Genomic DNA, 25,523 nt, shown 5'->3' on the forward strand with positions numbered 1-25,523 from the left:
GCCTCTAGCATATTTTTTATACTTCAAGTTGAAACAAATTCTTAAATTTTGTTAATAAACGATTATATAACTGTGCAAGTTTTAATGTATATTTGTCTCCTTATAGATGTTTATGTAGAAATATATTGCAGCTACTTCAAACAGCAAGCTCATGACAATTTGGCCAAATCCAGGAAATACAAAACTTTAGCTGATGCCTGATACTTAAATCATGCCATTGTGAATAAAAATGGGGGGAGGGGAATGATTTAATGTTTAATTTCCTGTTAAAAAAAACATACACGTGGGATAAAATCTTTCCAGAGCAGTTATAAAACATGTATTTGTTAGCCAACTAGTTAGGTAAATATGGACTAAAGCCCAGTCACACTTCTTATTCCTTCTGTCTTCCTCGCCTAAAAAAAAAACTTTGCAGAGCATAGTTGGAGCTGTTCAAGTCTAACCAATGAGTAGATAATTAATCAGGCTGCCTGAGGTATGTATTGTATAGCCAATCCACGGGAATAGTTATTTCGATACTGTAATGACATAATTGGGCTAAACATACTGAACTATTGTATGCACTGAACCATGCGTGTGAAATAATCAGGGAAATGACTACCAACAAAAGTTTCTGATATAACTGCATAACTAAAATTAATGTGCAAGCAGTACAGGGTAGCACCTGTCAAACCAATTCTTAGCAACAAGAAGGGCTGAAGCACCTTTAGCGAATGCTACCAACTTCAAATTTAAACTAAGGATACTAAAGAAGACATTTTTCAAAAGGCATAAAAGGAAAGTACACATTTAACTTCAGCTGAAATTCAGTGGCAGCTGGGTAGCCAACTAAGCCAAATACCTTTTGTATTTTTGAAAGTTTCCTAGTGAAAAGTTACTGATGGGTAGGGACCTACTCAAATCACGATTTTGCATTTTTCACAGAAACCTCTATTTGAGGTGGTTTTCACAAAAGCGGCATTCCCCACAATTTTTGGTGGAATCACTGGGGGAGGAGATGGTGGGGTTGGGGATAGGGGACAAACTTACTGAAAATAAAATGTTGGCTCTCCAGTGGGAGCCAGCACTTCTCACAGCCACCGGCACAGAGAAAGGGAGCCAAGATGATGGCTGCCACCTCCTCCACTGCTGATTGGCTACGTAGGCTGCCCATCATGCAGCCCTGCCCCCTCTGCCAATCAGCACTGAGGGGTGAAACCACATGAATGGCAATCCATTCAGGCAATCAGTGGTGAGGGGCAGGGCCATTGCCAGGGCCCCTTGACAAATCAGCGGTGAGGGGTCTCACTGCAAAAAACCATGAAAATGGTGGCACGCATCACGATCGACCCGCAAAATCACCCACCTGCCTCCTAGATTTCGGTAGGTCCTTACTGATGGGTCCTTTGACAGGACAAAGTCCTACATTGTGAAATCTAAGTCATGACAACCATGGACTCATCAAAACCTATTAAAATACCATCACATTGGGTGATCATGCAACGTCAATTCAGCACCATGGCAAACCTCAGGTATAGCAGTGAATCTCAGCCTGTGAGATCCTTTTCAGGGTACTGTGCATTAGCATTGATGGGAGGAGGCAGGGGGAGGGAAGACATCCCTGCACATAGTTTACAAGATAAACACAGAGATTTAAAATAGGAATCCATAGCGTCAACAATGTTTAGACCTGTTGTGGTCTTTCTTTGCAATAGAACAGTGGTTCCCAACCTTTTTTGTGTCGTGGACTGGCACTGGAACAGCGGAGCTGGCTGCCTCCCTTCCAGGACTGCCCCGCCCCCCAGCTTTAACCCCGCACATCACCACTGGTGGCAGAAGCCGCTCACCCAGGCAGACAGACAGGGGGCTGAGCCGGGGGCTCATGGACATGGTCCGACAGCCACCTGCTGCAACCTGCTGTGGCCCAGTGGTTAGAAACGTCTGCAATAGAAAAAATGCTCTATCATTTTCCATAGTCAAGAAACAAGTGAAAGCAAAGAGCGGGCATTTTCCAAAAGGCTCCTTGAGTCTAATGAGGGCTCCTGGGAGTCTAAAAGTTTGAGAACTACTGCTCTACAGGATCACAGCAAGTGCTGAATTTTCTTGTTGCAGACTGATAATCAATTTTTAACCTCTGTACTTCTTCGTTATTCAAAAAATATTCAAATTAAAATCACAATATTATTCTGGATTAATGGAAAGTCTCTACAATATTTATCTTGTAACTGATATCATTGATTTTTTAGACCAAATCCTGTCCCCAATGAAGCCAACAACAAAAATATTTTATTGGGCTCTAAATCAGGCTCTTAATGTAAAGAGCTGCAATGGTGTGTAGGGAGAGGGGGAGATGTGGGTGGGTGTGCATACATGTGTGCATGTAGGCCAGGAGAAAGACGACTGGCTCTTTGCATGCCCAAACAGAGCCTTCATTCGAATGGTGGACATATGGTTGGCAGAAGCAAATCTGCTCAACAACTACAGCCGTTTGAGTATTTTTTTTCAACTGAAAATTAATTTATGTGGAAAAAACATTTAAGATTTCTGTTAGTTTTTGGCAACGTGGTCTTTGAACCATGATCTTGCCACAAAGCACACCTACATGCTATGTTATCCCTTTCTGGGACGTGTATCTAGTTTGACTGAAAGAAAGAAAGCAAAAAAAAAAGAAAAGAAAAGAAAAAGCACGATAGAAATGAACTGAAAAATACTGGAGACATGCTGAATCTTTCAGTCATTTCTCAAACCCAGCCACCTGACACAGCTATGCTGACTCTGCTTCTACCGCTTGGTTTTGCAGCTAAGGTGGTCCAAATTCACCAATGTATCAATAAATCCTATATTCATATATAAGGTTCAAATCTTCAGCTTTGTTTACTTCCCTGATAACTACACTGTGTTCCGTGGTCCAATGCATCTTCTATGAAGGGATAATTAATTAACACCATTAAGAAGAAGAAAGGGGATAGGGTGGGCAGGAACTGCAATACAAACAAACCTACCCTGCTTTCTCAGAACTGCACATGGCCCCAAAGCAGGATACTCAAAATATTTTATAAACCCTACTCCGCTGTATGGCACTTCTCTGTATGGCACATTTTCTGTTTTTCACCAGCCAGACCAGCCTGCAAGTATTTACTTCCACTGAACATCAAGGTATTAAAGATACAAATACAAGTAGTAGTATTCTGCAGTGTAGTGGGTGATCTGAGCCTTTAATCCAGATGTATTTAACAATAGAATGCATTAGCTCTTCTCATAAAAAGATCTGCTTTAATTTTAGTTCTCTCTCCATTTATCTTATGGTTATGTAATCTTCAGTAGAGGTCAAACAGATTTTCCCAAAGAAACTAGAGCTGCCTTTTTTAGAAAGGGGAAAAAATACTGATGCTTTAAGCTGCCACACTGATTTTAAATATGATGTGTAGTATGACAATCCCCACTCCACCCTCCCAGCCCTTCTTCATGTAACAAATTAAAAAATACAAAAGAGAAATTAAAAGCTCCGCTAGACCGTCCTGACAACACAAGACATAACAGCAACAGCAATCTGCTCCCTAAGTCGGAAAATACAATTAACATCTTACCATCATCCAGATCAAGACAAAGATTGTAGACAGCCACAGGCCTCTTATTACGCTGCCCTTGTCTTCTTGATTGCCTTGGTGGGGCATTTGGAGGAGATATCGACACAGAGATTGGCTCAGGGAAAGTGGCATCAGGCAGGGTTCTGAAAATCTGCAATCAAGAACACAAAGGGCATTAATTATTTACCACGAACAGCAACCTGTGTAATGCAACTGTAAACCATTATCAAACAACATTTGTTTTGGATTTCATTCAAAGCAGACAGGAGCCAAAAATCTATTCCTTCAAGTTTTGGGAGTGTGCCGTGGGTCTTTAATGAGTGCTTTAAAAATAAATAAATAAATACAAAATAAAAATAAGCAAGAGCACAGTCTACACATTAACCACGCTGCAAATCACTACATCCAAAAACCAAATATGTGCACCTATGCTTGCCAGAGGGGAAGGAGGGGGAAAACAAGTTTATTTGCCCACTAACCAAAAACAAAAAACAACAAAAAAAGCATTCTATGATTTTAGTTCAGACCTGTAATTTAGCTAAAGCGCCCATCTTTAAATTTTCCGAAAACTTATGACAGAATGATATGATTATAATATCATCCAGGTTCCTTTCTAAGGAAATATTAGCATGCTCCTGAAGAGAGTGGGGATTTGAGAAGTGGGAGCCTAAGGAGAGAAGGAGGAATATTATATTGGTTTTGGAACGTTCTCAGTTAGTCATTTTATATTGAGTTATGAGGCATAACCATGAAGACACCCACAAGGCGCACACAAAAGGAATTATGTTTCCTTTCACCATTTTATCTTTTGTTTCATGAGCAGCAACATCCAATATAAAGTGCTGTGTCACTGCTCTTTGGATGAAGCAGCAATAAACATTTGTTCAAGCGTGTTTTTTCATTTCATTCAGACAAAACGAGAGTCTAATGATGCTTATTTACCTATAGCAGCTGATCAACAGTCTAATACAGTAATTAAGTAGCCTTTTCCATTTGATCATGGTGGATTCACATAAGCATGCTATTGGTATATTATTTCATTAAAAACAGCAGTACTAAAAAAGAACAAGCACACATAGCTTCACAAAAATGAAGCCTTCTGCTTGTATTATACCGTACAGCACCAGAGCATGATAATACAACAAGACACAACATAGTAAAATAGTATTTGACATTACTTTATTCCAGAAGTCTACAGAGCTAAACACTTTGTATGCAAAATGTAACAAGGAGAGGGTTCATAATGAGTGTTCTGAGAAGACTTTTACTAAGCAAAAATGCATACAGAAGGTGTAAATAAAGAGACACTGCAGGCAGCACATTTTTGGATTATTACAACAAGTCTCAGATGCGGCATGAAGCTAAAAGCCAAGTGTCTAAACACACGAGGACAGTAATCACAGTGTGATAAACCACTCTGGGCGTCATGTTGTTACAATTAAAAGAAACACTACATGCTATCATATGCTGGCCTATTATCCCGAGTACTGTGTATATACAAAATTAGACTGTAACAGTAAATATCCTCAAAGGCAGAAACTCAAATTTATGCTGGTTTCTCCATGGCATCCACTTAGGTTTACCCTGATGTTAGGTTGTAGTGGCTGGAAAATAGCCAGAAAAACTACCCTACAAAAAATGGAGGTGGGGAAAGGTAAAATAGCCAGAACCACTACCCTACAAAAAATGGAGGTGGGGAAAGGATGAGAACATCACAATACTCAGCATCATTGACTTGGCAACAGACATGTTATCCAAAGGAAGGCAATGGTGGAATGTGCCCCCTTCCACAGAGCAAATACCCCTATACATTTACACATCCACACACTAGCTTTAAAGAAACTATTTTCTCTTGTACATGTCTATAAACATTGATTATATGAGAGAAAAAGAATACTGCATGAAACGCTTGAAAAACAGAATTGTCTGGACAAGGAAAAAAAGACTGAACCATGATAGTTATTGACTGTGTAGGTGCCATGCAACTCAAGACCAAGTCAGAAATACTAATTATGATCACAGTTCTAAACCATTTCTTAAAACCTAATGCAATATTTAATAACATCTGAAGTGCACATACAGGGTATTTAGCTAACAGTACCATACTGCCCCCTTATGTGTAAATATAACAAAGCTGGATTAAGCTATTTTATAGACAAGTATTTGCTCTTGGACAAATTCAAGAGACTGCCAAAAAAGCCTAATGCCATATTTTCATGGGTTCAGTGTTGTATTCAGGCTCTCTGCAAACAGCAAACCACCTAGAAATCTTTAAAAGGTTTTGATGTTTTATTTGCTGCCCTATATTCCACAGTGGGGTTAATCTAACTCATATCCAGATGTCTCAGTTAAAAATCAAATGATATGGATGGGAAGAGAAGGTATTGTCCAGGGGCACAACAAAAAAATAACACTATCTGTATGAACATGACTTTGCATGAGCTAGAGTAACACTCCTCGATTCTCTCAGTCCTGCACAAATTACATTGTCCTATAAAATTACTGGTGTGAGAAACTAAAGAAACCACCAAAATAAAATATGGAAACACCAAACAAACCATAAAACTAATTTTTATTAGGCAATACTAATCCTTATTCAATGACATGTCTAACACCATGATAGGCACAGGCAGTAAGTAAGGTAATGAACTGGATACTGCGAATAAGCCCATTAAGAACTCTTAACTGTTATTAGCAGCATGATGATGAAAAATATTAGTTAAAAAGCTATATGCTACACAAGGGAAATAACCAGCAATTCCAAACTGACCGTGCTAATCAGCTAGAGAAAGTAGACTACTGACCTGGGAAAACAGAACACATACCTGAGCACTCATACAGCAACCTGCTACTGCCAAGTGCCATGACAGAAGCCCTACAGACAATTTACAGAAGAGTTTCTTGCCCTTTCTTCCCTCCCCTCACCTAAAACAAAGGAGAGATAAACAGCACCAAGCTTTCTCCTTTGTTGTTACCAGGGTCCCTATAAAGTTTGGTTTCATCTCCTGGCTAATTCAGGCATGCCAAGCCCAACTTCCTTCATGCAGCTAGGCAGAAGGCAGGACAGACCTTATAGACTAACTAAATAAGAGATGCATAAGCTGCTGTGAGTTCAAGCTCACTTCATCAGGTGCTATGAAAAGACACAGCTGTCATCATCAGCTGCCAAGTGAAATAATAATGAACTACAGTTGACAATATTAAAAATTGTTTAATTGGTGAAATGGCAAAGTTCGTAACAGTACCACCCAACTCAAGTCACCATGCAAAGCCAGCCTGGGTTACTTTATGAAATCATTCAACAGGGCATCAAGCTTCAAAAACCAGTGTCAGGCCATAGGCAGATAAACAGACTGTTATAATTTATATCAGTGTTGTATTCCAATGTAAATCACATAGAGATCGGGATTGGACAGATGCATGGCTATCTTGTAGTAGCTACCTACTGTGTGAACTATTACAGCCCCTCACTACTAGGCAACAGGAGAGCGAACAACTACTCCAGGATGCATGGACAGATTAAATTTAAACTCATGTAACATATAGCAGTAGCATTTTACCCCTGATTTTTTTCAGGAGTAATTCTCCACTGGATTGGGCAAAGTTATTCTGGTTTAGGGGCTTAGATGGTCTATCCTCCAGGTTTAACCATTTCATCTGTCCATGCTCTCAGAGCAGAACCCCATCTCTCCCTTCCTTCCTAAACTCTCCAGACATGTCAGACTGCAAAAGACGTATTATTTCTGGTGCATGGTAGGGGAACAGGGAATACCTCTACAGGTAATATATTTTTCCATAAGGAGCTCAAATGATCTCCGGGGCACTTTCAGATAGCTTGTGCCCCACACAGTGTAAGCCTCATCCTATCTTTACAAGATTTCCTTGGTCATCTGCTATACTAGGAAGATTTTTGCCAAATTCCAGGTAATCTCCATCCACCCTTGCTGCGTAGGAAGGGCACCTGAAACCTACCTCCCAAATCTGGATAAAAAAGAGCTATTTAGATAAGGAATAGAGAAATATAGTCACCTATCGTTAGCAATAGCTCTCAGCAAGTCACACTTGACAACCATGACCTGTCTTACAAATGCTACTGGTTACTGTGCTGGCTAATGTGGATAATCCTATAGGACTCCATGTAACCAACTCACAGCAGTACAAGCTCTGGATCTACATACACTAAAATGTTACTATGCATATCAAGACTATCTAGTCACAGATACTTTACCAGGACATTAATGTAGACTTAATTTTGCTCTTCCAGGCTTTTCATACATTCCAGTAACACAAGCTTTTTAATTGGTTCCCACTATTTTTACAAAAATGGGATCTAGCATAACCTTTTCACAACTAGACCTGTCCTTTCAACAGCAGTAAATTGTCTCTGAGGTAAACGCTGCAGTTCACACCAATTTTGCACAGTGTCAGTATTTGCAAAACAGGAAGAGAACCAGAAACTGCCTCCCGAGGGGCACACAGGGCTCTCATGGACTTCCCTTTTCTCACTTTCTCCATGTTGGTGTAAATGATTCTACCTTCCCATAACATAAATGCCTTTTATTGTGTCCTGACCAATATTTAGCTGTCGCCAGTTTTAAGTTTGATTGAGAATTCGAGTACAACCTGATAGATCTAAAAGAGAGGGATGGATTAAAAAAATAATTTCACCTTTATTTTGATTAGCGATCACAGGAAGCATTCTAAACATTTTATAGTCAAAACAAGAGATTACAATCTAAATAGCTTATATATGGACAGAGATGGAAAAGCTAAAAGAAACAGGAGATGATAGTTTACAAACACTTAGATGCTTTGACTTAAAGGGGAGTGCAAACATAAAACTGACCAAGCCACAGTTGGCCCTTTTGGTACAATGAATCATAAACATTAAATGTGCAGCAAGTCTACTGAATGCATCCAAGAGTGTGGAAACCCAATCCAGGCAAGCCACCAACATTAAAGCAGTACTAAGCATGCTATTTCATAAAATCTTTAGTTCCCTGTTACGCCAAAGGAGCTCCCCTCAAACATAAAATAAAAAATAATAAATAAATAAAGCTCCCACTGTCACTGTTCACATAGATTGTAAAAGTTGTGACAGCAGAGACATTAGTTTGTGTGTAGGCAATTAAATGAACAAACTTTAGCTATTAAATTACCTGGGTTTAGCAGAGATAAAAACAAGTAATCAAACTTCAAGAGGATAAGAAGATTACAGTCACATGGTGTGATGTAGGCTTGAGAGGCTGTCACCAAACTGTGCTGGATTTACAGTAGAATATTAATACTTTTCAACTTTGTTCTCACTATTGTTCAGCATTATTCATTTCCCAGTGTCACTTTACTTGCCTTAAATCAGCTTGTGGTCAAATACTGAAGCTACCTACATAAATGATTTGTAGTTACCTAAGAACAAACACAATTACATAAGCCATAAAAAGCCTGCTCTCAACCACTCCCTTCTATTATACAGATAACATGCGAGAGGAAATTTTAAGTTTTTAAAGGTGCTTTTTAGGGGGTGGTTTTTTGTTTTGTTTTTTGCTTATAACGCAAGGATTTTTTTTTCATATATACACACACACCCAACCACACTTACCTTGTGTGATGGACAAGGAAACCTCAACTGAATACAGCTTACTCCTCAATACTGCAGTCAGCCATGGATTGTACATGGAATGGTAGACCCTGGCGCTATAGAAAAGGCGTAGCCAACCTGTGGCAGGCATGGCACAAGTGTCACGCTCAGCCTCTATATAAGGCTTGTGCAGATCGCAAAAGGGAAAGGTGTAGCACGTTGGTAGACAGAACAGAAGGCAGAGCAGCAGATCAGGCAGGGGTTGGGGATCACAGATTCCCATAAATTTAGGGCTGGAAGGGACTTTGTGAGATCACTGGGTCCAGCCCTTCAGCTCTGGGCAGGAAAGACTGCTGGGATTATATAACCCCAGCAAGGCGGCATTCAGGGAGAATGCAGGGTAATGTGACACACTGGCCAGAAAGGTGCTCCCACTGCCATTCAAGAACACCAAATACAGTCTGCCACCTCTCAGGCAGAGGTAATTCATAAACTTTGTAGCAGAAAGCCCCCTTTTTCTCTTGCCTGCATTTGCTCTCCCCTCTTTGGATATGTTTCGCTTTTTCTACCTTTTCTTCCTTCCTCTCTCTTTCACTTTAAGATAAGGAATTGTGTTTTAAAATTTGTGTGTGTGCATTTTGTATCTCCCCTTGTATTTTGGTATTTTTATCTATTTGTGTGCCATGGCATTTGCAGCTTATATTTTATACTCCTCACCTTTCAACTAAATGTGTTTAGTTTCATAAGTAAGTTATACATTGTAACAATGTTAACAAGGGCAGGAATCAAACTGCCCTTCCCTGTATCAGGCTGGCCCCTGAAAGAGCGAGTGAATCAGCGATTGAATGTGTAACACTGTAGCAGCAGGCAGCAATTAACACCTGGAAGCTGCAGATCAGCCAACGAAGAACTCAAAGGAAGACAATGTAACAACCGGGAAATCTCTAAATGTCACTGATCAAGGGCTAGAAGCCCTGGCCTGAGTTAATCAACTCCGGGGACCAACTTTTGGGCTGAGTATCTCCAAATCGACCGCTCCCAGAGCCCTATTCAAAATTCATCAATGGACTCCCAAACCTGCACGTACATGCAGATGACCTTTGGGGCTGACAGATGCCGTCCAGTAACCACCGAGGGGGGGGAACCCGTCCCACGAGGGTCAATGACCCCTGGATTGGGCAAACCTGAAAACTGGGGAGTCACCAAAGTCTGCCAAGGACAGATAAAAGGCAGTGAAAAGTGACCCTCAGGGGCGCCCTCTTGATCTCCAACTCGACCAGACCTGTCCAGCCAGAAGAACCAGCCGGCGACCCCCTTCTGGAAGATAACACCACGCTGAAAGAATCCTCAATGACAGACTCCAGCGCTTGTAGGATAGGTATACCTGACTCTGTAGCCTGCTACTGTGTGTGTGTATGTGTGTGCATGTGTGGGGACCAGCCCCAAGGTTTATGATTACAGTGTTTCAATCCGCCTATTAAACTAGAATTTTAACGATCCCGAGTTGGACATTTGTAGCCAACAACTTGATACTACCTTTAGAGCACTAGGGGCAATTACAGTTGACTTAAAATCAGTGCAAGGGAAACATTAAGGAGAAGATGCAGAAAAGAGGGAGGGAAAAATAAGGGAACCAGACAGAGCTGCAAGGAATAAATTTAATGAAAATCCTTAATATCTGAAACCTGCCCCCAGTTTTTGTCATGAGGCAAAAGATCATCCATTTTCACATTACTCGCCACATGGAGTATGCGTGTAGTTATCCCTTGAGTATATGAGCAAGAATCCAGAGAGAGTCATTTACCAGTTAATCCCAAGATGTTGAAAAAGTGGGGACACGTCATGTCAAGTCCTAGATCAGGGGTGGGCAATTATTTCAGGTAGGGGGCAGCTTAACAAGTTTTATTGAATTCTCAAGGGCCACATGGGTAGCCCCGCCCCTTGACAGTTGCCCCACCCCTGGTCATAATCTTGGGACCTGAAATCCCACCCCCTAACCCCTGACCTTGGCCACCAGAAGTCCTTCCTCTTGCTCCCCAGAAATACTCCTTTTGGAAGGGGTGGGGGTTGCCATCTTAGAACCAGAAAGAAACCAAATCATACACTAAAAATCAAACACCTACTATAATGTATTATAATTTTATTGCAAAAAATATTTTTGTCTTGATTTGTATTTGTACAATATACATAAATATAGAGAGGTGATTCCATAATAACTGAAAAATAAATTCTTAGTCTTGTATAGTGTGTGTGTGTGTGTGTGTGTGTGTGTGTGTGTGGTGGGGTGTTGAGGAGGTGTGGGTGTATGGTGGGATGTGGGGAGTGTAGTTGTGGGGGTGGGGCATCGGGTACGCTGTGGCCTGCATGCTATGGGGAGATCGTGGGGGGGGGAACCCCTCCCACCCTCCCTACCACCCACCTGTTGCACACCTGAGCTGCATGCTGCCACCACCCTCCTGGGTGCAGGCTCCACACTGCCACCAGCCACAGCCCATGCTCCGTGCTCCCACCCAACTGCAGCTCTGCCCCTGCTGCTTCCCTACCTACTGCCAAGCCAGCAGAATACCTGGGAAGTTGAGCAGGTCCTCAGGAGTTGCAGCAGTGGCAGCAGCAGCCCCTCCCAAAAGCTGTGTGCTGGCCAGTCTGGGCCCCACCATCCACAAGGGTGGGAGCGAGGTGAAACAGAGTATGTTGGGGGGGAGGGGGTTATACACATGGGCACCTCGCTCCCACCCTCATGGGCAGAAGGGCTGAGCAGGACACAATTTGTTGGTGGGTACCATGGGCTGAATGAAAATGGTTGGCAGGCTGGATCCAGCCCAAAACCCATATTTTGCCTGCCTCAGTCTCTCTCCCACCAAGATAATGTTTTCAGTTGGTTTCTAGCCTCCCAAAATAATACTCTCTCAAGGAATTTGGTGCCATAATACAAGATTTTATCTTGTAATTTCCTTCAGTAGAGGGGTCCATTGGAACTGATAAATAAATAGAAACATACACAAAAACAGTTCAACTAATTTTTATTGAACTTAAAACACTAACCTTCTGGACGAAATATACCACTCCACCCTTGTGCATTATATGGTTATTAATTCTTGTTACTCCTCGTCTTCCCATGGTAACTGGCAACCATTTATGGTGGCCTAAGAATATTTCACACATTAAACAGCCAAAGTAATAGTCCAGCAGAATTTTTTACTACCACAACTCCTTCTTTTCTGGTTAATTTTTTGTTTGAATACAGTACAAAACTAAATGGGTTTAAACCCAGTAACCTGTACAAAAACAAACAAAAAAAAACATTTATTAGAGATATAACAATGCTCAGAAAAAAAGGAGTTAAAATGGCTGATTTACAATGCACACTTACTCTGCTGGAATCTTTATCCGGTTCATCTCTTGAAGCAAGAAGACAGTGACTCTGGCATTCCTTAGGTCATTTTCTGCAACATAAACCAAAGATGCATTTATAGCAAATCAAGTCTTTAATGTAGACAAGCAATCAGAAGCAGTTTAGGATGTACAAGGTGAAATCCACAGAGTGCTAAAAAATATAAAGTATTCTACATCTGAACCAGTAAAATAATATCTTAGAAAAAATGCTTAAAATATTCAACAACAGTACTCTTCAATTTAAAAGTCTGAGCAATAGTCTTCCTATCTCAAGACAATACAATAATCACAGATCCTATGTCACGATACAGCCTCCCCGGGATGTTGCTAGGGCACTATGACCATGCCGGCTCTACCCTATGGGTGCCTACTAATCTCATCTGCCACGCCTTGCTGGTATAAATGATAAATCAGGAGGCTGTCCTCAAGTTGCTTCTCAGTCACAGTCCTGACAGACTCCTCTAAACCCTGTGGGTTGTTGGACACCTTACTGGGTCCCATGCTCAGGAGGTGCCTTACGGTACCCCCAAGCCTTATGGGCTAGGTGTATGGCTCCAACACCTCCTCTTAACCATGCCCCATGCCTTGTAGGTGGTATTTAAATGTTGTCCCTATTTTGATGAGGCCTCAGTCTAACTCAGCCTCCTGTCATCACAGGGCCCTTGGCCCCTGTAGCTGCACCCTCTCTGGTGCCGGGCTCGCTGCAGCCCTGTCTCTGCACCCTCTCTGGCACTGGGGCTCTACACTGTAGTGTACCCCCTATAAGGCCTCCTCCTCCCCACCAGCCTCAGTCCGGTCCAACATAAATATGAGCTCCTGGGCTATAACATAATACAAGTAATGCAAGCCACATTCTATCTCTTTAAAACACAAAACTACTCCTTGGGTATTGAGTGCCTCCCTGCCCCAGGTACCTTGTAGACTCCTGGAGCCTCATTAGCCCTGTAAACAGTCTATCCAGCAGCTACAGTGTTCCTGGATAGTTCTTCCCTGCAGGAGCACCTTCCTCTGGCAGCTTGCCAAAGAACTCAACCCTGCTGGCCTCAGCCCTAGGGCTTATATGTGCCCAGGCCCTGACTCCTTCCGGTCATTTGACCGGGTGCAGATGCAGGCTAATTCCCCCATTAGCCTGCTGCCCAGGAAACCTGCAGCTGTGGAGCTCTGTCTAGTTCCTCAGGCTCTCTAGCCAAGCAGTTCCTGCCCTTAAAGGAGCAGGCACACCTTAGTGCCCTGCGACATCCTAGCACCAACATAAGCAACGTTTTTGGCTGGAGCACCAAAAAAAGCACAATGTCTACCTTGTCAGATGCTGGCATGCCATAGAACCAAAACCAGGGTGGGGATACATGGCAGGATGCACTGCATATTAATATAGTTAATAATCATAAATGTTGTTTGTTTGTTTGTTTTTACAGTAAATACCAGGTTTTCTACAAATTATAAACCTGGTGACAATAAACAAAACTTCATTTGCTACCTCTGTTCTTGAATATTTTTTGTTAAGCATGCTCTGATGAGAGAGAAAAAAGAGAAAGGGAGAAAGAGAAAAAGAGGAGAGAAAAAACAGAGAAAGGGAAAGAAGAAGAGAGAAAAAAAAGGAGAGGAGAGAGAGAAGAGGGAAAGAAAAAAGGAGAGAAAGAAGAAAAAAAGAGAGAAAAAGGGGAGAAAAGAAATATAAGAAAAGGAAAGAGAAAAAAGATGAGAGAAGAGAAAAGCCCTAACCACCTGGGTGGGAGCAGGGTGGGCTCAGTTGCATGGGGCAGGCCATGCAGTCAGGGCAGCGCTGGGAGGGGGAGGCTCAGCTGTGTGTGGGGGAGGGGGGTGGCAGTGACACAAGCAACACTGGAGGGGTGGCTATGGGAGCAGCTAAGGTGAATTTTGGGGTGACTATAGCCCCCCCAAGTTCTCCCCTAGTGCGGCCCCTGTGCACTGGGTTCTAGAGCCTCAGCCAGGGGTGACTGCATGCACCCTTCTGGGTGGATGGCAGGGGCGAGGCATGAGGCAGCATAACCTCAAGACCTTCCCTGACCAACTGCTCTGAGGCGCAGGGCAGATGATGGGTTGGGGCAGCACAACCCCAGCCCCTCCACTGCCGTCCACCCGGAGTCATGCATGCCTACACTGCCTCAGGTCGGCCCCCTGCCCTGCAGCCCGAGGCGCGTGTGCAGTTGCCACTAGCTCGGAGCTGATGCCGGGGCTCTGGAGCACCAGCACCAACTCCATGCTGGCAGCAACTGCACATGTGCCTCAGAGCATATGGTGGGAGAGGATCCTGGGGTTGTGCTGCCTCAGGGCCCTCCCCCACCACCTACCCAGAGGGGTGCATGCAGCTGCTGCTGGCACAAAGCATGGGTGGGGCTCTGGAGCCCAGTGCACAGAGGTGGTGACTGGGGGGGGGAGGGAGGGAATTGGGGAAGCTATAGCCACCCCAGAATATAGCCGCCCCAGGCTCCGTAGCTGGCAGCAGCTGCCCAGGCAGGCCATGGCGTGCCAAACAAAATGGCCTTGCATGCTGTGCTCTGGCACACATGCTGGGGGTTATCAATCCCTGCCCTAGTAACTTTTGTAAGACTAACATTTTAGAAATACTGGTCAACACATTTTAAAACACTGATTTTTTTTTTCACTTGTGCTTTCGCCATTTTTCAGATTGCTAAAACTAAATATTTTAGATATCAATTATTTCATAACATATGAATTTTATTTTTAGCATTTCATCCTGTTTGGGCAAGGATCAGTCCATTTTGCTCTTGTTCTTAGTTAGTCATGGTCTATTTCACTTTCCTGCCCTCAATCCCACAATTTGGTAAAACAAGGCGTCACACTGCAGAGAGTTATCTTTACTTAAACAAAAACATTTTTTCGTTGTAATAGACAAAGCCTTTTTTGTTTAACCAAATTTTTCACCAATACCTGAATTATGCAACATTTAGGCAACACTTTAATTGATATTTTAAAGTTCCTTACCTCTCCGTGTTCACCATTTTGCTTATTGAAATACAGGCGTTCCAGCAACACAACAGCTTCCTCTTCTCTTGTTCTTCTTCAGCGACATCATAACATAGGATTTCCTGTACACTGGATGGCACAAGGTTTCTGGTTCTAGGGCCCTTTTGCAATGTGAAAAACACCTCCATACAGCATCTATGATCCTTAAGCTTGAAAAAAAATTTCTGATGACAGCAGAACGATGCCTAGATATCAATTTCTTGTGAAGAACCCATCAAAAGGCTTCAGTATGACCTTTGCTGTCTGCCTTATCCAACCTTGAAATAATTATAAATCATCGCATCTTTGAAAAGGCAATGGGTAAAGTCAAAGCTAGAAACAGGAACTAACCATGAACACACTACCGCTTTCCTGCAATAACAGGACATCCCCAGACAGCCTCACCTTCATTAAAGTTGTACTGGTCAGACTGCCTCAGTTAGCCTGACTACTATAGCCTAAAGTGTTGCTTGTTGGAACCTGCAGACTCTACGGGTCTCAATCCCATACTAAAAATGGATCATCCATCTGCTCCTCTTTACACAAGGCTCTTGAGCTCATGACACTGCCAAAGCAGCTAAAATTTGGGAAAATTTCACTCAGATCTGATGCATCCATATTCTCTTAGACCATTCATTTGGAGTTCTTTGCTCTGGACTTTGTGGCTCACATCAATACTGTCAAGCACTATAATAGGTAGGTAGGTTCTCTAAAACAAGATTATGGTTGGAAGGTCAGTTGTGCAAGGGTAAAAAAAGAAAAAAAAATCAAGGTTAAAACACATCCTTTAATCGTTTGCAAGTTATGGGTGTGTTGACTCAGCCTTTTCTAAAAGTAGCAATCCTGGTACAAAGACTGCAACTTCCTCTGTATCCTGATCTCATTCCACATTTTAACAATTCATAGCAAGAATACTCCTGGTAGCAGACAACGAACACGTATCAGCCAGTACATTTTGTTGCTGTTTTCTGAAGAGTAGAAGAGAGAGTTAACAACGCACATGCCAGGATTGAAATATCCACATTTCTCTTCATGGTGTGAGCAGAAATAGCAAATCCACCTTCTCTTATTACTGTAGTTACCTACCCTAACCTGCATGAAGGAGAATTAAAAAAGGAATGCCTTTCTTTAAAGCACAGCCATGGATAGCAGGCTTTGGACATCTTACAAGAGATTTAAAAGGAATACAAATGCCTTTAAACAAGAAGGGATATTAGTTAATCCTATTTTGTAGCTATCTTAAATACGGCATACATATTTAGTTACCAAAATGCAAACAGGGAATTCAGGAACAGAATATGTGTATATCTCTTCAAAGAGAATAAATAGCAGCTGCAAAGATAAAAGGCTGTGTTACTAACCTAAGCTAAGGCTTAACCAAAGAATAGCTATTCACCAAATTGAACAGACCACAACCATGCCTGATTAGGTAATATCCCATTTTGCCTTTGGTGATGAGAATGTATTCAATCTGTGCAAAATTTTATATTAATAATGCAAGCTGCTTTTGACTTTGAATCAATGTGCTAGCTGTATAAAACATGGGGAAAAATGGTGTAGAGTCGGATCCTTCGGAAAGGTGTAATATTCTACACTAAAAAAGAATGGTAAACAACAGTACAGAAGTAGCCTGGAAATTTATTTTTCCTCCAGGAAGTACTCTGATGTTACAATAATGATTTGTATTGTTAGCTGAATTTATGGTTTGACCACAACTGTATATCTCCTTCCTAACAGATCTCATATTCTTCCAGGCTGCTTTTATATTCACCTCCTGGCCCTTTTCTTACAATTAGCCTGTAAGGACTCTGGAGTAAAGACCACTGTTTCCAGTTGTATGTGCAACATTTATCAAAATGGGGCACGAATAGATGAGCAGTGCCAAAAGGCATGACCACAACTGAACTGGCAATGGTCCACTTTGGTTGCTTAAAATATTTGGTTTCTTAAATTAAACGAACACCTAGCTTGATTTGCAAGATGTCCTCAATATGGCAAAAACCTGGAAAAATGCACAATGAATGAAAACCAGATTATGAGCTAATACCCAGTGCTCTCTAGCTGCCAAAACTGGACAGGATGTAGCTTGGATGCACTTAGCCAGCAGAAAGCAACAAGCTGGAGTTTATTTTGCTTGTCTGTAAATTCTGTGTTTCATTTAGTGTTTGCCTTCAAAAAGGGAAGCTGAAGTAGAGGGTAATCTGAGGTTGTACTCTTTATATCTGGACTACCACCACAATCACGTTTCTCTCATAGGATGTTTTACAGCATATTCCTTGATTTGAAGCAGTAAACATTCCTTCTGGGATTCTCCACTGTGATCTCCTGAGGCTGAACACATGCAAGTGCAATACTTTTGACAGAGCCAGCAACCCAGCCCTAAATACAGTATTTATCTTCAGAATTCTATTTCTCATCCTCATGTTTGTTTGCCTGCTTAGAAATTTTGTCACTGCTTTTAGAGAACAAAGGTCTACTCCGCTTGAAAACTGTGCATGAAACTGGGGGAAGTATCCCAAAGTAATGCACTGCATGTGAATAAGAAAAAATGGAGAATCATGTGCTTCAATGCAATGCCCGTGCACACCGAAATATTTTTACTGCAATGTTTTGACAGGCTGCTTTCAATCCCTAGAATCTGAAGGGATTGGTGCTATACATTTTGGTTTTCTCATACTGCAATACACTGATCATCAGTATGCAGTTCTCCTGCTATGTATAAGTTACTCCAAGATTTACTGAAAAGGAAAACATTAAAAACGTTTTTGGCAAGGGGGGAAGAGATCTGTGACTTCATGAGAATCTCTTGTGGCTCACCATGGCCCCCTTGCCCAACTGCTAACTTTTGGGAATCAACTCCACAGTAGATAGAAAGAGCTTAAAAACCCACCCACTTCAAAGGAGTAGAGCACTGCCATCACAGTACATTGTTTTTTGTTGTTGCTGCTGCTACTGCTCATAGCACTGAAGCAGACAACTTCATCATTACTCCCACCGATGTCACCAACCACACATGCTTAACTTTAAGCTCATGTTTAAATGCTTCACTGGATTGAAAACCATGTGTTTCTTTATAAACCATGTTACAAAAACAGGCTATGAGCTTTGAAAGGCATTCTCCACAGGCCGTGTCACACATTGTCTTTACTGATTTACTGTATTTACTGATACTTCTGCCATTAAGAATAAGATGGTGCAATAATGCTGTTTCCTACCATTGGTACAGGTTGAGCTTCCATGCAGCCCTGCCCCTCCACCACTGATTTGAGGTTTTGCTGTTTTTCTTTTGTGAGATTGATGAGGAAGCAAAAGCTTTGTCTTAGGAGACAGCTCTGTCACCCTGCCCTTGAGGGTGCAGGAGTGGTGCCCCTTTAGCAAACACTAAAATATTGCAAAGAATGCTGCCTGTGTAGCCACACCTGGCTCAGGCAGCAGGCTTCATCATCTGACTTTACCATCTGCAAGAAGGGAATACTTCCTACCTATCTCATGAATATTGTGAGACTGGTTTCTGGAAAGTGCTTTTAAGACAAAGAAGTACTAAGTATTATTACACGAAGCAGCTCTTGGTTTAACAGGGAAATATTAAAATACTATTCCTTGTGCTAAAACTGGGTTTTAGACTTAAAAAGAGTACTGTGATGTCTTCTTTAAAACAAAATGATGAAAATAAATTAAAATGTGTACCTTAATGAGTTCCCCATATGAACAAGCTAAAACAGCACATAACTCAAATATACATTCTAACTAAGCTACATGAAAACTAATTAATTACCCATAGCATTTATAAAATTGAACAAGCAAAATGGATGAACACATTCTTCACTCTTCCGACAGCAATTAGCACAGCTTGTAAAAATGAACGTTTTTTGCCTATAGGTTTAAGCTTTCTGAATTCTCTGGTGGGGGTCTTTCATTTTCCTTTCTTCCTTTCTGTTCTCTTTCCTTAGCAGACTCTGGTTTCCTCCTTTCCTGAAGGAACTCTTGTCTGGCCCCTTTGTTCCCTCCTCTCAAGTTTCTTCCTTTGCAATTTTCATTTTCTTCTGTTTTTGCCATTCCTTCCTGCTCATCTTTCCTCCCCCGCAAGCAGACTTGTCCATTCAATTCCCACTGAGACTATTCCTAGTCAAAAGTTTTCTCCCTCCTCTCCTAACCCCATCTTCTAGCCCAATTAGTTTTATCATATTTTCTTTTTTTCCACCTTTGTCTAAGCATTTTTTTTTTTAAATCGAAGTTCAGAATACTGGTAAATACGTAACGTCTTCAAAAGCAGTGTCTCAGTTTAAAGGACTTTTTTTTACCAATGAAAAACCAACATAGTACACTGATAAGAACACATTCCATTTCATCCCTGTAGCATTTTAGAGCTTAGACCACTAGCTCTAAAAGAAGAGCTGCCAAGAATTCCTGGCTTTGGCAGCTCCTGGAAAAAGAAGCTTAATAAAAGTCTTTAGTGCCACAGGGAAGGAAAAAAAGAGAAGTCAAGGCCTTTTTCATCCAAAGTTGATTATTGTTAAATCAGTTAATAAGGTGTTGCCTCAGGACCAAGAAAGAATGGTGCCTTGTTGCAGTATGCAAACAGAGTATAGAACCCCTTCCCTAGAGTGCTCACTATGTAAGATGGACAGAAATGGGATAAGAGGGAGGAAGGGATATAACACCCAAGCAAAGCAAACGTGGTGGCAGAAAATGTCCTGTTAGCTCTTCTATTTTAGAACATGGGTTTTGTTAGAAAGGGATAACCCAGGGATGAGCAAAATACAGCCCATGGGCCAGATCCAGTCTGCCAAGGGATTTTGTCTGGCCCATGGTGGGTCCCTTAGCTCCACCCAGCTCAGGTATGGGGCAGCCCAGACCATGGCGCATGCAGCCAGTCCCACCGCCCCCAGGCATGCAGAGGGACTGGAGCGGTGCAGCAACCAAACTTGCTCCCCAGCAACCCCCACAGTGGCTCCTTCCAGCTGCCACTGCCCGTCTCCTCTGACACCACTGAATCTAGTCCTGTTGCCTGGGCATCCTGGCCCACGTGCCCTGCACCCACCACTGGGAGTACCGGACAGAGCGGGCAGGCAAGGTCTCTATGGGGACCAGTCTGAGACCCATGGAGTAAAGGAACAGCATCCAGGAGTGGCACGAGTGAGTGGGGCCAGAGCCAGGGCTGGAACTGGGACAGGACAGAGTCATGAGTCACTGCCTGCACATCCCTGCGATGGATACCGATTCTATGGGCAGGGGTGCACGGGGAGCAGATTGCAGCTCTGCCCTGGGCCCATGCTGTCAACACTGCAATCCCGATCCTGGCCCGACCGGCCTGTGATGCTGCTCCCTGTCTGCCCACATCCCCATCCCATCAGCGTGGCTGCACACAGGGCAAAGCCACTTAGGGAGTTTTGGTGAGCAGGCAGATGGAAGAGGAAGGAATGACCCAACATGGGGGCAGGGGGGCTGACCTGACCCACAACAGCTCATCAAAACTCCTTAATTGGCCCTCCAGCTCAAATAATTGCCTACCCCTGGGATAAGCTCAACAGAGAGGATATAAAAGGAACATGGGACATTGAAGTAAGAGTTAAGCAGGGCAGGATAGAAGAGCCTATGAAGGCTAAAATGTAAAGAAAAGCAAAGGTGAAAAGACTTGAAAGTTGAGGGAAAGAAGGATTGGAGCAAACAGCCCATCAACACAGGCAAAGGAAGTCACATTAGTTCTGTAGAAATGACTCAATGTCTGAAGGTCCCTGGCTCTGGTTGCTTCTATAGCTACCCCTACTGGATAGAAACTTCCTTGAGTTTTTCCCCTAGGCCACATGTCCTGGTGTCTGGCTCCCCTGAAAGGGAAGTAGCTTCTTTGATATAGTTCCTGGTTTGAAGAAATAGTACTCAGGAAATCCTTTCCCCATTTACCCCTGTGTTATTCAGAGCAGCAGTCACTAGTTTGGTTGCTTCTGCAACTTCCCCTTCCAGCTAGGGCAGACACCACTGGATCAGAGATAGAAGCCACCAGTTATACCTATCTACATTGGACAACTACAAATATTGAACTGATATTCCCTTAATCCTTATCTGTCCCCTTGCATCCTTACTCCTTGTTTAATTTTAATGCCGGGTACTGATATCTCAGGGGTTTTTTACCTGCAGCAATCACTGTTTCCACAATTTCAATACCGGTCTGATTTTCTTCTACAGCCAGTACTACAAAGCTACTGTAATTGGCTTGCCACCACCAGTTGGAAGTACATATAAAAGTCTGTAAATAAGGTGAATGTGGCACCAAGTAGTTTCTAGCAAGCAGAAAATAAGTGTACTTATCAGCAAATAGCTTCTGCATTAAGCAAATAGCTTCTGCAATAGCTTCTGCATTAAGCAAAATATTCTTATCCCAGGGCAAGCCCCAGAGCCAGTTTTCACCACGCAAACTACATAAAAGTTCTCTAATTAGGACTCAGTCAAGTAACGATGCTTGAGTTACTGGACCAGTACTTCAAAGCTAGCAACCTAATTAACTATTTCTCTTACTAGAAATGGATTGTGGAGATTCTTCAACAGCAGTACTTAGTGAACACTAATGATGTCTAATGACAGCATGATGGCATCATAAATAATGTGCTGCAGTTTTACCAATGTTCATAAGTTAAAACTTACTGAGCAGATTAGTATTTGGAGTACAGGAGAAGGAAACCAACTGATTCAATATCCATTTCAGAAACTTTGGTCTTATTTTTGATTATCTGATTGAACCTGATGCTACGGTAAAGAACAGCTTTTCCTGAGTAGTATGCTAGAGCCAGCCATTGTGCAGGCAGAAGCCAGGAAAATGTTACTTCAGACTTCTGTCCAAGCCCCTCAGTCTTGACCCCACAGCACTCCCTCTAGGCCAATTTCAGCTTCTCTTAAAGAAAAGCTGCTAATCACTAGCAAGGAGGCATATTTCAGTCTGAAAGAAGTATGTAAAAGGCCAGGATTATACCCACAGCTGTTAGACTGTTTCCTGAGATTTCAACAGGGCTATAAATAAACTAAAAAATAATATAAAGTATCTTTTGACAGTCTGATGTAGATGTTCAAAACAACAAAAACTGACTGTGCAAAATCAAACACCTGACTGCTGCTGCTAAACTGGTTTGCATATACTGCCAACTTCTTGTTGGGAGCCAGGGAAAGTAAAAGTAATTTTTAAAGGAAGCGTGCTTAGGCTGTCCACAACTGCTGCAACGCTCCCACATCTATTTGGCTATAATACTTGGAGTCCACCTACCTGTTATACCCAAGCTCCCTGACAGTTTGGACAGCAGCCATCTGTAAGTGGCAGAAAAAGGTCAGTGGAATAGGCAAACCCTTGGCAAGATGGGTAACTGTAGAAACTGAAGACCTTTTAGGCAAAAATACAAATTTTAACCTATTGGATCTGAAAAGAGGCATAAAAACTGAACTGCGGAAGCTGATGCAATATCACTTTGATGTACTTTCCATACTGCTCTTCTACAGTTTCTTCAAGAACAAGAAAAAAAACCTATAACTAATGTTTCAAATATGAAATTGCTGTCCTGCTTTTAAGTAAAAATAAGCAGCTGAACTGGCCTAGTACTCAGCATGGAAAACTGTACGGTGGTTTCAGAACTAAGCAGAAACTCAACTGCCCACCCAGGGCTCCAGATTTCACTTACAATTGCCAATAGGTTGGACTTTCTCCCCCCCCGCCAATTCTTAATATCCAGAATCTAAGCTTTCCTTAAAAAACAAAAAAAAATCTCCTCCTTTCTCCCACCAAGTAACATGAACTGAGGCTGATGCTTTCACTTGCAGAACGTAAAACCAAGTGTTTTGAAAGGTGCAAACTTTTACCCATTCAGCTCTTTGCCCCCTATCTCAGATCTGCAATTGTAACAATACTGACATTAAAAGTAACAACTTTCACTGTTTGAAGAATGTGAGAGGAGAGGGCAAGATCATTTGCTTGAGTTCTGCCTGATCTAGTATGACAGCTTGTGTTGTCAAAACAAGCTAATGGCTTTCGGAGCTTTTGCTTTTCTCCCAATCATTACAATCTAAAAAGAACAAAACACATAAGAGCCCAGAGTCAAGCAAGGCCCCCTGGTGTGTTTAAACTACAATGATGTAGTGCAGCATCAGCAATTTCCATTGTAACTATTGTGATGCTTGGGATCAAAGACTTGAAAATAAAACTCACAGCCAAACTTTTAAAGAAATATTCTTAATGCTTAGCTTTCACCCAGTACTTTTACCTGTAAAGTTCATAGTACATTATGATATTTTATTGTATGAGTTCTGGGGGGGAACAAAAGGGGAAAAAGATTAAGTGCTTTGACTGAGATGTCACAAAATTAGTGTCAAATGTGAAAAAAGAAAGCAGGTTCTTTCCCATCCAGTCTCATATTGTGTCCACTGGATCGAAAGACCCCGTTTACCTTGCATAAAAACCCTTTTTTGCACAGCTAGCACTAAGGTATGGATAAACTGAATAACTGTACATCTAAATTAATGAATGTGCCTGTTGATATGTCAGTTTAAATATACACAAAAGGTAGCTAAGCACAGGGATATGCACATATGCAAAATGTAAGAATGAACACAATTCCATAAAATGCAAGAGTTAATTCATGCTACACTTGTATGCTTACTTGTACACTTGTATTTACATTTGCATGTTTACAAATAAAATCTAAATAGTGAATACACACACACACACACACACACACACACACACACACACGGTCTTACCTTCTCATGGTTTTCTATAAGGATTTCCACCACAATATTCTGAAACTTTAGGTCCATGATGGCTGCCACGGTTTCTTCCTGCGGCCTCATTAAGGTTGGTCCAAATACCACTCCTAAATTTGCTACAGTCATTAGATTCTTCTTGGCGTGATTTGAAACACTTTTCAAAAAGATTTGAAGTTAAAAACAGGAATTAGGTTATGAAAAGTTTCCATTACTCCTAGAAAATGCAGTATACTTTACAAATGTAAACACTACATTTCCTTAGCCCATGTTTTAGAAGTTTATTTTGTGCAAAGGTTCTTCATATAAAAGCATACTGAATTCTGGAAAATAGGAAAAGCCATTTTCCATCAGTATTTTAAGAAACAAAAGCTGTCGCTTATTGAACTTATACATGCACAATGCTTTTAGCCTTGGACTTGGGTGTGAAACCAAACTAAATTTGCTAACAGATCTCCACTATTCTCTTTGCCAGAATTTACAGAGAGAAAGTATAGTGTTCCTCTTCTCACTTCAATCAAACATTCAATTGCTGGCAATGTCACTAAGTAAATGCTTATATGGCTTCATTAAGAGATTAGATTTCTGCCCTCTTCTCCAAAACACACACAGTGAAAATCAAACTTCTCGTCTGCTTTTGCAGGTTTGTTCTTGGTATTGTACATGACAGTGTCATGACCTGCCTTGGCTCCAACTACAATTAATTTGGTCCACAGTAGATCTCTCAAAGTGATGGGAGAGGGGCCATACTGGGGGAACTTCTCTGAAAAGTAATAAAATGAACTTGGGGTGCTTACTTTGCTAAGTGTTTCACCAAAATGTCAAGCATCTCTTTGTTTTTCTCTGGAAGTTTATGAACCAAGAAGTGTATGGCACTCACTCGGGACTCTGGACTGCCACTTTCTATATGAAAACAACAAGAATAAGCAACTTCATCTGAACATTAGAAACAAAGGTCTTTTCCCCCATCCCAACAACAAAAGCTTTCTAGGATAGCTTGCTTCAGCACTAAACATCTCTTAATACAGCAAAACTGAACATATGTGCTTTGTTTTCAAGTAATCCTGCTTGTTGCTTATCTGTAAAATGACTGTCAATCCACCTGCAAAAGGAAGCTTTTCTCTGCTCATCTATATTTAGAAACTGGCAGATGTAGTTATTCTTCTGCTGTACTCATCTGCTTAGAAACATACTGCAAGGTAAGAAATCATGTTGCTGGTAAAGCCTCTCATTGTAAAAGCCAGGTGTGAAAGAAGACT

The 25,523-nt window shown here is 41.8% G+C and overlaps 1 protein-coding gene across 4 annotated transcripts in view; it reads right to left on the reverse strand.

The window, feature by feature from the left end:
- Nucleotides 1–25,523, reverse strand: part of ARHGAP10 (Rho GTPase activating protein 10) — a 221,633-nt gene that overhangs the window by 57,947 nt on the left and 138,163 nt on the right. For all 4 annotated transcript variants that reach the window (XM_006023709.3, XM_025204307.1, XM_006023708.3 and 1 more), the window contains exons 17-19: nucleotides 25,062–25,167; nucleotides 24,262–24,421; nucleotides 3,567–3,717 (exon numbers count right to left, since the gene is read on the reverse strand). In XM_006023709.3, coding sequence (XP_006023771.1) covers nucleotides 3,567–3,717; nucleotides 24,262–24,421; nucleotides 25,062–25,167 — 417 coding nt within the window. The remainder of the gene's footprint in view (nucleotides 1–3,566; nucleotides 3,718–24,261; nucleotides 24,422–25,061; nucleotides 25,168–25,523) is intronic.

This window comes from Alligator sinensis, unplaced genomic scaffold (genome assembly GCF_000455745.1).
Source record: "Alligator sinensis unplaced genomic scaffold, ASM45574v1 scaffold169_2, whole genome shotgun sequence".
NCBI classification, from domain to species: Eukaryota; Metazoa; Chordata; order Crocodylia; family Alligatoridae; genus Alligator; species Alligator sinensis.